General features: G+C 43.6%; 1 protein-coding gene across 1 annotated transcript; it reads left to right on the top strand.

The window, feature by feature from the left end:
• Nucleotides 1-1756: 1756 nt before the first annotated feature.
• Nucleotides 1757-12182, top strand: LOC146634680 (protein NLRC3-like). The gene is made up of 7 exons (XM_085379000.1): nucleotides 1757-1884; nucleotides 1969-2067; nucleotides 2215-2313; nucleotides 3077-3178; nucleotides 8321-8556; nucleotides 8673-10500; nucleotides 12005-12182. Exons 1-7 carry the CDS (start codon nucleotides 1796-1798, stop codon nucleotides 12180-12182), a joined length of 2631 nt encoding a protein of 876 aa, XP_085235126.1. The 5' UTR covers nucleotides 1757-1795.
• Nucleotides 12183-12462: the final 280 nt, after the last annotated feature.

The following is a 12462-nucleotide window of genomic DNA, read 5'->3' as shown; positions in this document are numbered from 1 at the left end:
GCAGTAGAGGCTGAGTGGCTGCTCTCACACCTGGAGCATCCAAATCGACCCACAAACACGCTGAAAGATGCAATGCCATCAATGTGGATTGTCCAGACTGAGAGACCTCTTCCCTCTGACCCCTCCCCAAACCCTCAAACCCTCCTACCCACCTCGACATACAAACTCTGTGTGGCTTCACGTGTTCTGTTGATGTTTACATGATCGAAATAACTTGAACACAAACACAAACAAACAAAGAGGAAGACCGCACCGGAAGGAAACAACTACAAGTCCCAGCATCCTCTGTGTTTAGGGAGGTGCAGTGAAAGTGAAAGTATTGAGCCTCCGTTCAGAGCAGCAGGAGGAGGAAGGTGGAGCTGAGGCAGGTGAGTGTTAACATGAATATGTTTCTTCTTATGACATAAAATAATTCCACGCTGTACACTGACTTCATTTACTGAGGTTATATTTATCGAGTTTTTATTTTCTGATGTTCGTATGTGTCATACGTATTCCAGTCGCCAATTCTGAATTATAACTAACATTAAAAACACATTTAAGGAGGAGAGAGAGCAAAAAATTTCGATTAACATCTGATGTTTGGGTTGTAGTTATTACAAATATGGTCGCAGCTGTGGTTCAGGTTAGAGTGAGTGTCCATGGAATAAATGTAAGTCAGTGAACTGGAAACATGACTGTGTTCAAACTTTGTTTCCTTTTTATAATGAGTCTAATCAAAGGTGGACAGAAGTATCTCCACTGTGACTTTTCTGTGTCACCATCAGAGCTTCTGCACAGTGTTTCTGGGGCAGATAACATTGCAGCATTATGGAGACATTATGGAGACAAAAAGAAAAGCGTCTGGACTTCTTTAAGTTAAACTTAAAGGAATCCAGACGCTTTTCTTGGACTGTTGGTTTCAGTGTTGAGTCTCATTCACACACTCCCTCAGACTCTTCACACACTGATTTGCTGACATAAACACACTCCTGTGTGCTCTCTTGGCTTCACACACACACTGAGGACCATCTACAGACTGTGAGCTCCGTCTTCTTTGTCTTTGGAGCCGAACTCTGACAAAGTTAGGAACAAAACTTTCTCCAGCGTGTGAACTTTCCTCCTAGACTCAGTCTGAGCAGTCAGACCACATATTTCTAAAGCAGCACATGAAGGTGTGGCTCACACACACACAGGTGAAGGAAACAGCTGCAGTATTAAAAACTGCTTCACTGTCTACAAATATATGAACTGAATGTTTCTTTCAGGCTGTAAAAACCTTATTTATCCTCCATTACAGTCCTGCATTCAGAGCATTACTTCTGTTATATTAGTACATGTATTTTATTCTGATGAACACATGAAACTCTGAGCTGGATTGAATCCATTGAATCAGAGTCCAGGACTCAGACTAAACACACTGAATGTGTCCTGAGCTCGGCCGCTGTTCCACAGTAACTGCTGTCAGAGTCACTGTTACTGAGTTAGCTTAGCTAGCAGAGCAGCTAGCAGTTAGAGTATGAACTCTGTAAGCAGTCAGCTCGGTCCTGGACATGGTTACTGACATAAAGCTGCTCTCTGCAGCCATGTTTGACCTGCTGCTTTGTAGGACTACAGTAATGGAGGATTTGGAGGCTGAACTCGGCTCTTTGACACTTTTTGTAGTGAACTGATGAAAGCTGCGTCTCAGATGGATGTTAGTCCAACACATCAGACACGACCTCTGCAGCTCTCAGTTGATGTGCACATGAATGATTTGTGTTTCCTCTGCAGGTGAAGGTAGAAAGTGTGTGTGAGCTGATGTGAACTGAGCAGCATGGATCAGTGTGAGGACAGAGAGGAGGGAGTCCCTCCCTCTAAAAGCACTCTGTGTGGGGAACATGAGAGCCAGACCAAAGCTCAGAGGTGAGATGACCATCTCTAACTGTCCATGACTCTTCTCCATGTCACAGCTCAGCACTCACATCACTGCTGCATCATTATTCACAGGAACCCGCCTGGACCTCCACCCAGAAGTGTGTCCTCTAAGAGCAAACGGGTGAAGCATTTCTTTCATAATTTAGGGCAAAAAAAGTCATCTGACAAAAAGTAAGTTCATGTCAGTATTAAAATGTTTGAAATTTTAATCAGCTTTTTACTATTTAACGATTTAAATAATATACTATTTACATAGTTTATACTTTTTATGTAATGTATTGGTCACATTGGATGTGACACATGTTCACATATTTTTAGCGTCAATGAGAAACCATCCAGCTCTGTGTCCTTAAAGAGTGACCGGTCCAATCATCGAGGCATTGGTTTTAAATCCCAGCCTGTGTCTGCTGCAGAGAGGTGAGCTGTTAGTAACAAGAACTCTCTGATTTAAATAATTTTGATGTTTCCTGGTTTCTAAAATGCATCTCTGTAGCAGAGCAGTGTCTCCAAGGACACACAGGCTCAGCTGTAACTGTCAGTTTATCTGGTTTAAGACACATTTGGACTCAATTGGCTGTTTTTAACTATGTATTTTAATCAGAGGTGTAAATTTAGACCTCACACATCTGGATCCTAAACTATGATAGAAACAGCTGCTAGCAGTGGGTAGTTTGACTTTGATACGCTGCTCTAGAAAGCAAACAAAGGTTTGTGCAGCTCCTCTTCAGAAAAGTGTTCAGAGAGCAGCTGCTGTATTAGACAAAGGCTCGTCGTGTGAGCCCAGATGTGTGTAACAGCTGGATGAAGGAGAACCATCACAGTCGCGTCTCCATCCCGCCTTTATTAATGAACTTCCTGTTGCTTGCAGATGACAGGAACACAAAGTGTTTGTGCCACGTGATGCTGCAGGATTTGTTAACGTGTCCATGATGGTAACATCTCCTCGTCTAACTGCAAACACATGAGCGCTCCTAACGGCAGCTATCACAGCCACACAGGCAGACTGTGTCTCACTGTTGCATTCAGGGACATTTGTTTTCCTGTAAAAAGCTGAACTCTAATCTAAGAGGACTGTTACTGACAGGAAACAGCTGCATTATCTGCAGTCTGTGTGATCACAGCTGCTTCAATCACTTTATCAGAGAATTGATCATTGAATAAAACATGTTTGTGTCTGCAGAGGTCAGAGGTCACAGTCTGCAGGATCCAGCTGTCCGTCTGTGAGGAGTGATGGGTCCAAAGGTTACCCTCCAAACTTCAGTGCTGAACCTGAACCAACGAGGTCAGAGACCTGTGATGACTCCTTTACATGTTTGTGTTTTCCCAAAGAGGCAGCTTTATTTCAGCTGTGAACATGCAAACAGCAGAAATAAGGAAACACAACTGTAGGTTTGCAGTGAATGAAGCCTCAGCTCGACGCTGCACTTTGTCCCTCTTTTCCTTCTCCAAACAGCCACATCAGGAGTCTCTGATGGAGTTTTAAAATATTTAATTACAAATGTCCAAAGATGGGTTCAGGATACCTGAATCCACAGTTATTAAAGCTAAAATAGTTCACAGGGTTTGGACTTTGTTAGGTGACGAGAGAACATCAAAGTGTTTTTTATCTTCAAACAGTATTTTTATCACTTCAGTTGCTCTCACAGCCCTGTTTGTTATTTTAGTAAGTAAGTAAGTAAAGTTTATTTATTAAGCGCTTTTCATAGACAGGTAGTCACAAAGTGCTGCACACAGAGATTAAAATAAACAGTATGATAAATAGCAAAATGCCCAATATACACAATATAGAGTTTAAATGTGAATTAAAAATATAACAATGTAAACAGCATTGGTCAACAGAAAGCTTGTTTAAACAGTAAAGTTTTTAACTGTTTTTTAAAGGATCCCACAGAGTCAACCAAACGTAGTTGTAGAGGTAGACTGTTCCACAGTCTTGGTGCCACAGACTGAAAGGCTCCGCCCCCTTTCGTCTTCAGACGTGTTCTGGGAGCAACCAACAAACTCTGAGTCTGTGAGCAGAGACAGCGAGCAGCAGTGTATTTAGTGAGAAGCTTGGATAAATAATCTGGGGCCATTTAGTGCTCTGTACGTTAAAACAATCATTTAAAACGAATTCTAAAATCTATTGGGAGCCAATGTAAAGAACATAAAATAGGAGTGATGTGAGCTCGCTGGGTAGAGCGAGTTAGTAGTCTGGCTGCTGCGTTTTGTACAGCTTGGAGGCGAGAAAGAGATGATTTATCCAAGCTGGTAAACAGGGAATTACAATAATCTAAACGCAATGACACAAATCCATGGACAATTTTTTCCAGTTCAGCTAAGGAGACCATATATCGCAGTTTAGAAATATTCCTTAAATGAAAGAAACAGGAACGAGACAGAGACTTTACATGTGAGTCAAGGCCCAAAGAAGAGTCAAATATTATTCCAAGATTTCGAATATTTGGCTCAGCAGAAGAACAGAAAGGGGCAACAACTTGACTGATTTTAGAGATCAGGAGGAGCTATGATCATGGTCTCTGTCTTGTTCTAACAAGGTAGCTGTTAGAAAGCCAGTCAGAGATTTGAGTTAAAGCCTGGACTAGGGTGGACAGCCTATCCAGCTGATGAGGCTTAACCAGAGCTCTTATGTTTCACTCAGTGCTCCCACCAAACACCTTGGAGGACACATTAGTGTGATTTAGATTTCATTGGTGTAAACACCAGTCACACAAGCTAACCCATGGAGGCAGCAGCAGGCTTTGTGTTTGGTAAAGTCTGCTGGCTTAAACTAAGAGAGTTTAGTTTGTTAGCACAAAGAGCTGTCAGCTAAAGCCCCGAATGCACTTTGAATACAGACGAACTGAGAAAAACACTTTAAATACAGCAAACAGTCAAACTGACAACATGTTTTTCTGCTGATCATCCACAGCAGTACGTTTAGCATTCATGCTAGCAGCAGGCTATGACTGTTAGGGTTGCCAACCGTCCCTTAAAAAACGGAATCGTTTTTTTGTAGAAACAAAAGCACACGTCCCGTATTGAGCTAACAAGGGACGCACTTTGTCCCGTAATACAGTGAGAATCAAAAGTGGTCTATAAATGTTTATGGAATTAACGCTTTGTTTGAAAACATAATTCCCAGCCCCTCTCCTGCTTTGTGACCAATGAGCTGACAGCACACTTATGACAATTCAGATTACCGCTCATCTCATTGGTCGAGGAAAGGTCGCTTGCGGAGAAAATACCGGAAGACAACAGATGACCACAACAAGAAGCATGGCCAACAGGGAAACAAACGCCGACACTGCGGTGCAAGTCTCGGACGACAGTACACCTAAAGCTGGGCAGACACTGTGCGATTTTTTCAGTCACGTTATTCAGCTCCTGCTCAAACTGCACGATTGACTCGCAGTTGGTAGGTCACGATGCAGGTCTCACACTATACCGCCCGATGCTCTGATGCGACCTGAGTGCTCACACTGTGCCTCCATAAAATGAAGGTTATAACAGAAAATCTGTCGCTCTCTCTGTCTTTCACTCACACAGACACACCACCACCATCAACTTTGCTAAATTGCTAATGAAAAACATTGATCAGGCAGCTGTGATTGAGCAGCATGTAAATCCAACTATTTTCAGGTTGTTGTGGTCGTGATAATTTTGTGGGGCCACATCGAAAAGGCTCTGATGAGCTTTCCAAAGTTCTACAGTTGTGCCTCCATCGCTTGTGTCCAGATCACACGCTGCACAGCCGTGCTGCTCCGTCTTTTTCACCAACGTTTACGTGTTTGCGCGTGAGCAGTGTGAACGGCTGTGGTGACACGCTCACGAGCGATTGATGATCGGGAGCTGGTCGTGAGGTGTTAATCGCTTCTCGTTACCCCACGTATACTACACGATGCACGATGAAGGCCAAAATTGGGCCGATCGCCAAATCGGTCGCATGACTCAAAAATCATCTCAAAATGGGCCAAAAATCGCACAGTGTGAGCCCAGCATCAGAGCAGCAATGTTTGTTCGCTCAGAGAAAGAAAAAAAGGCTGCAAAAGTACAGGGAGGAATGGGAAAAGGAAAACGCCTGGCTGGAAAAGTGCACGATAACACATATAAAGCGCACTGCACTGTGTGCCGGCGCACTTTTTCCATAGGCATGCTTCTAATGGTGGGCACATGAAGAACATGAGGAGCGTGAAAGCTCGGGGAACCCTTAACCAATTTGTTGTCCACCAGGCCACGGCAGAAACAGATATGGTATGTAGACACTGGTTTGTTTTTTAAACCCTCTGGTTAAGGTTAATATGGGCATGTGCAGTGAATATCAGCGCTATGTGGCCAGAAGTGTGATAATATAATTTATTTTGTGTAATAAACAACTGCAAGGATAGATGATTACAACAAATAGATGACTAATACATAAAAGTAATACATAGATGAATAATGATGATGAGTTATGATGCGTAATCATGGGAACAAGCGGGTTTACAAACAGGAGCAGCTGATTAGCTTTAGAAAAGCTGAAATAATACCTCAACTGAAGCCAATTGCACTAAATGCACTATATGTGCACTGTTACAAGAATATTTTTCGTTCTATTGCTTTCTATTAATTTATATAATTTTAAGTTAAGCAGGACAGAGTTCTTTTAAAGAAAGATTTACTTTTATTCTCAAAAGTTAAGCATGACAGGCTTCTGTTTAAGAAAGAGACCTGTTTTACTGTGTTAATGTTGTCATTTTGAGCTAAAAATAAATGGCTAAAGGATCATTTGTTTCCCATATGGTCATATCACAAAGAATAGAATATGCATCTGCTTAAATCAAATTCAAGTCAAATGGTTAAAAAATAATTTCACACACACAAAAAAGAGCTAAAAAATTCACCACACTGGGAAGGGTGAAGACAACTAGGTTGCCCGGCCCTGGCCACGAGGTGTCCCTTATTTATTTTTCAGGGAGTTGGCAACCCTAATGACTGTCCACTGAGCACCAACACAGGTAGGAGTGAGCAGTGATGAAGCAGGACTGTGGGCAAGTTTGAGCTACAATCCTATTGGCTTCTCAGTTTCTCCAAAGAAAAGGGGAAAAATTCTTGGTGTTGTGAAGATGTGAGTTGGTCTTGTTGTCGTGGGGCTGGAAGGATGCTGGCAGTGAGAGGCTTTTCATACAGTGTTGAGTAACAGAATGAGAAGAAAGCCACTGCACATGAAACAAGGTGCTCGTAGTGTTTGTTTACTGTGTTTGTGCCACAATGTCAGATCAGTTGTAGATTCACATGAAGACTTGTCCAGTGAAACCAATGCAAGTACTGCAGTACAGAGCAAAGACTAAGCAAGCCAGGAGAGCTCTCCAACTTTCTGAAAGTATCAGGATATTTGAGTGATAAGAAAAAGTGGATCATGCAACAATGTCCCTCAGCACACAAAACAATCAAAGCAGAATAAATATAATGTTTTAGATCAAACACTTACAGGGACCTGAAGAGAGAGAACCAACAAAATGTCATGGCTAACAGAGGAACTCAAGCACAGACTGAGTTCTGACAAACAAAAAGGTGACAGTTTATTTACCAAAGGGGTGAACCACAGTGCTCTATATATGTACAGTGAGTTGGGGAGGGGGTCCAGGGCTCCAGGGAAAAGAGGGAAGGGAGTCCACACTCACTCCTCTTCAGTCACTCTTGTCCTGCTCTCCACTCACACAGCCACACACAGGAATCACAGGTAAGCGTCTGTAACCAGGTCCGGGGAAATATTTACTCAAAGTATACACAAAGTTAACCCAACTGGTGAATTAAAAGAGAGATTTCTTAGCAAGGAGCTGAGATCATGAACACAGGAGGGTCAATGTCCCAGCGACGAACTGCTCCATGCCGCAGCGTTAAATGGTTACCGGTAAGCCCAGGTGAATCAGCAACAGGTGGTGTAATCATCATAACTGTGTGGACCAAGAGCGAGAGGCCATTACAAGCTCCACCCAGGCAGGCAAAACGCTAGCAGGAGAGAGCAAAACATAAAACCTAAAAAGCCATCATGAGCCAGCCAGAGAGACACAGAGTTTATACTAGAAGAGAAACCTGCTCATCTTCATCATGTTTGTTTAAATAGAGAAAATCAGAAGTCTCTGTGTGTCAGACCACGGCTCTACACAGACACTTCTAAGCTGCTTCAGAGTGAACTGACCCAGATAATCTGCACACAGCGGCTGTAAAACAGTGAAAGTCATAACTGTCTCTCTGATGGAAAGCTTTTATTGTGAAGTCAGGAAGTCTGCAGGAAGTGTTGAGTTTGTATTCATCACTCAGTGTTTAATGAGACAGGCAGACAGGAAGAGCAGCTCATTAGTGTTGATGAAATCAAAGGAACTGTGAGGAACTGCAGTTTGGTCACATCTGGATGTTTTTCACTGACAGTAAATGTTTTAGTGATAAAGAAATGTGTTCACAGAGAGAGGAAGAGGAGTGGTGTTTGTGATGAGGAGCAGCTGTCCTGCTGTGCTTTGTGTCAGGACGTCCTGAAGGATCCAGTCTCTACCAGCTGTGGACACTGGTTCTGCAGACAGTGCATCTCCTCATACTGGGACCAGTCTGCTTCATCGGGAGACTCCTCCTGTCCCCAGTGTGGAGAAAGATCCAGAAGCAGAGCTGGACTGCAGACAGCCAGTCAGAGCAGCTGTGTACAAAGTAAGACTGAACATCTGTCTGCTGATGGACTCATTTCTGAAAACTGCACTTCTTGTGTTGTTCAGACATTGAAGAGTTTTCTTTCTCTTTAGTCTCATTGTTTTTCTTTCTTTCAGCAGATGTTGGTCTGCAGGAGGTTTTAGATGAACATAAGATCAGTCTGAGGAGGAGATGTGAACGTGTGACTGAAGGAAGTGATGAAACAGGAAGTAGAACCCTCCTCAACAGGATCTACACTGAGCTCTACATCACAGAGGGACAGAGTGAAGAGGTTCATACCCAACATGAGGTGAGGCAGCTGGAGACAGCTTCCAAGATGGACGCCCTCCATGACGCTCCAATCAGGTGCCAGGACATCTTTAAAGCCTTACCTGACCAACAGAGATCCGTCAGAGTGGTTCTGACCAACGGCGTGGCTGGTGTTGGAAAAACCTTCTCAGTGCAGAAGTTCACTCTGGACTGGGCAGAGGGCTTGGAGAACCAACATGTCAGTGTGGTGGTTCTGCTTTCATTCAGGGAGCTGAACCTGATCAGAGATGAGCAGTACAGTCTTCTGGAGCTGCTCCATGTTTTCCATCCAACATTACAGAAGGTCACAGCAGAGAAGCTGGCTGTCTCTCAGCTTTTGTTCATCTTTGACGGCCTGGATGAAAGCAGACTTTCATTGGATTTCACCAACAGGAAGCTGCTGTCTGATGTCACACAAAAGTCATCAGTCAGCCAGCTGCTGACAAACCTCATCCAGGGGAATCTGCTTCCCTCGGCTCTCGTCTGGATAACTTCCCGACCTGCAGCAGCCAATCAGATCCCTCCTACATGTGTTGACAGGCTAACAGAAGTACGAGGCTTCACTGACGCCCAGAAGGAGGAGTACTTCAGGAGGAGATTCAGTGATGAAGAGCTGTCCAGCAGAATCATCTCCCACATGAAGACATCCAGGAGCCTCCACATCATGTGTAGTATCCCAGTCTTCTGCTGGATCACTGCTACAGTTCTGGAGCACATGTTGACTACAGAGCAGAGAGGAGAGCTGCCCAAGACCCTGACTGACATGTACTCACACTTCCTGCTGGTTCAGACAAAGAGGAAGAAGAACAAGTACCATGAGGGACATGAGACGAGTCCACAGGAGCTGACGGAGGCTGACAGGGAAGTTCTTCTGAAGCTGGGGAGGCTGGCGTTTGAACATCTGGAGAAAGGAAACATCATGTTCTACCAAGAAGACCTGGAGCAGTGTGGTCTGGATGTGACAGAGGCCTCGGTGTACTCAGGAGTTTGTACAGAGATCTTCAAAAGAGAGTGTGTGATCTTCCAGAAACCAGTCTACTGCTTTGTTCATCTGAGCATTCAGGAGTTTCTGGCTGCTGTCTACATGTTCCACTGTCACACCAACAGGAAGACAGAGGTGCTGAAGAACTTCCTTAAACCAAAATCTTTAATCAAGATGATTTCCAGTCTTTTTGATGACAAAGATCTCCAATCACTTGATGTATTTCTGAGGAGAGCCATGGAGAAATCCCTCCAGAGTAAAAATGGCCACCTGGACCTATTTGTTCGCTTCCTTCATGGCCTCTGTCTGGAGTCCAACCAGAGACTCTTAGTAGGTCTGCTGGGTCAGACAGAGATCAGTCCAGGAACCATCCAGAGAGTCATCAACAACCTGAAGGAGATGAACAGTGATAAAATCTCTCCTGACAGAAGCATCAACATCTTCCACTGTCTGATGGAGATGAACGACCTCTCAGTACATCAGGAGATCCAAGAGTTCCTGAAGTCAGAGAACAGATCAAAGAAGGAACTCTCTGAGATCCAGTGCTCAGCTCTGGCCTTCATGCTGCAGATGTCAGAGGAGGTTCTGGATGAGTTGGACCTGCAGAAGTACAACACATCAGAGCAGGGACGACAGAGACTGATTCCAGCTGTGAGGACCTGCAGAAAGGCTGGGTGAGTCCAGATGTGATCATTAACATCATTGATCAGTGTAGGTTAGTAGTTTAATGTTGAAAATAAAATCAGATTGTAACCACAAAGTGTTTGTGTCCGTACGCTGCAACCTTCCACACCATTCCTTTATTGTACAGACTCAGCAGCAGCTCCATGGATCCCAAATCCAAGAGTGGAGAACAGATTTGAAGTGTGTCACATCCATGCAGTCACAGCTGTTTCCACCATGTTTCCACTGATATTAATCCTGTTCAATGACACGTTTCATATCAGTGAATATGTTCTTTAGGACGTCCACTGACATGTTTAAGTGTCCTGCTGGAAATCACTCAAATCATCCATGAAATCCATGAAAAATCCTTTTAGTGTTTCTAACTTCAGCCTCTGTCCTCTCTCTCTCTCCATCCTCCTCACTGCTTCTTTCACTGATAATCACACAAACATCGTATTCAGCTACAAAATAACACAATAATATCATCTGATGATCATTATTATAAGAGCAGGATCCATATTTGATATCAGAGTAACACACTGCTTGGTTATGTGCAGTCATCATCAGTGACTGTGGGTCAAACAGAAGCTCTCTGATTGGTTGCTGACCTTGGTCACCTGTCCACTCTCACCTGTTTGTGTTTGCTCTCTCTTTGCTGTCTCCATCCTCTCTCTCCTTTCTCTCCCTCTCTGTCTTTGTACGTCACTCAGGTCCAATGGAAACAGTGACATTTACAAACCAATCAAAGACAAACTGATCCATGTCAGGTTATAACAATATTCGAAGTGAATACAGGCTGCTGCTGGACACAGACAGGTAACATCATTTTGACTTGCTGTCACCTGGATCTGGACTCATAAACACTGAAGCCCTGAACAGGAATACAAATCATTTTCTGCCAACTAGCGACACAGCAGCAGATAATGGCTCAGAAAGCTCAAATGAGCCAATCATTTCTGTGTTTAGTTCCCCTGAAATCAGATCTGATATCAGCAGCTCTGAGTTCATTCATCATTATTGTCCAGTGATGAGATTTCTGCTCCGTTTGGTAACAGTCAGCAGGTTTTTCCTGCGTGTGGACGTGAACAGTCGTACCTGACAGCAGGTAGCAAACAGAGATCATCTTTCCAGCTGGAACTCTTCACTGAGCTGAACTCATTCAAAATGTTCTGGAGTCAAAACAGGAAACAGTCCAAATGTGTGTCTTCACTCTGGATCAGATCTCAGTGACAGACTGTGGACATTATGGAAGCCTAAATGTGACACCATCTTCCTCCTTCATCTGCAGATTAAAGCCAAACAAAGATTCTCATTAAAAGTCTGCAGGTCTGAGAGAGACTCAATCGTTGTGTCATGTCAAACACAGTAAGAGGAGCTGAAGCACAGATGTGAAGAGCAGATTCATCAGATTATGACCTCACTCTGTTTTGTCTTCATATACATTCAGTCTGTGTTTATAATGCAGATTTTCTGCTTTTATAATAACACATTTTATATTTTCTATCATCACAGACTGACTCTGTGTGGACTCTCAGAGTCTCACTGTGAAGTTGTGGCCTCAGCTCTGAAGTCCAACCCCTCCCATCTGACACAGCTGGACATGACTTGGAACAAGCTGCAGGATTCAGGTGTGAAGCTTCTGTGTGCTGGACTGGAGAGTCCAAACTGTGGACTGGAGACTCTGAGGTGAGTTCACTGACTGCGGCTGTTGTTGTTTTTCTATATTTCAGGTCTTTGGTGTTTGAAACTTTCTTTAGTTCCTAAATGTTCAGGATGTGTCTGAAGACAAATGTGAAGAAGTTTGAGTGCTTTCAGAAATGTTGTCTTTCCAAACGACTGAACAACAGTTTTTCCTTTTGGCTCCAAACAGAAGTGACAGACTTGAGCAGGGTTCATTTAAAGGCTGACAGAAGTGGAGTGGTGACGGGGAGATGTTTGACAGGACAGTGTTTCAGCCTCCACAGGTTCAT

Source organism: Diplotaxodon limnothrissa, linkage group LG3, assembly GCF_057381915.1.
Source record: "Diplotaxodon limnothrissa isolate DT_005_m linkage group LG3, D_limnothrissa_male_GT1.1, whole genome shotgun sequence".
In the NCBI taxonomy this organism is placed as follows: Eukaryota; Metazoa; Chordata; class Actinopteri; order Cichliformes; family Cichlidae; genus Diplotaxodon; species Diplotaxodon limnothrissa.
This window is presented reverse-complemented; position numbering and strand designations above follow the sequence as displayed.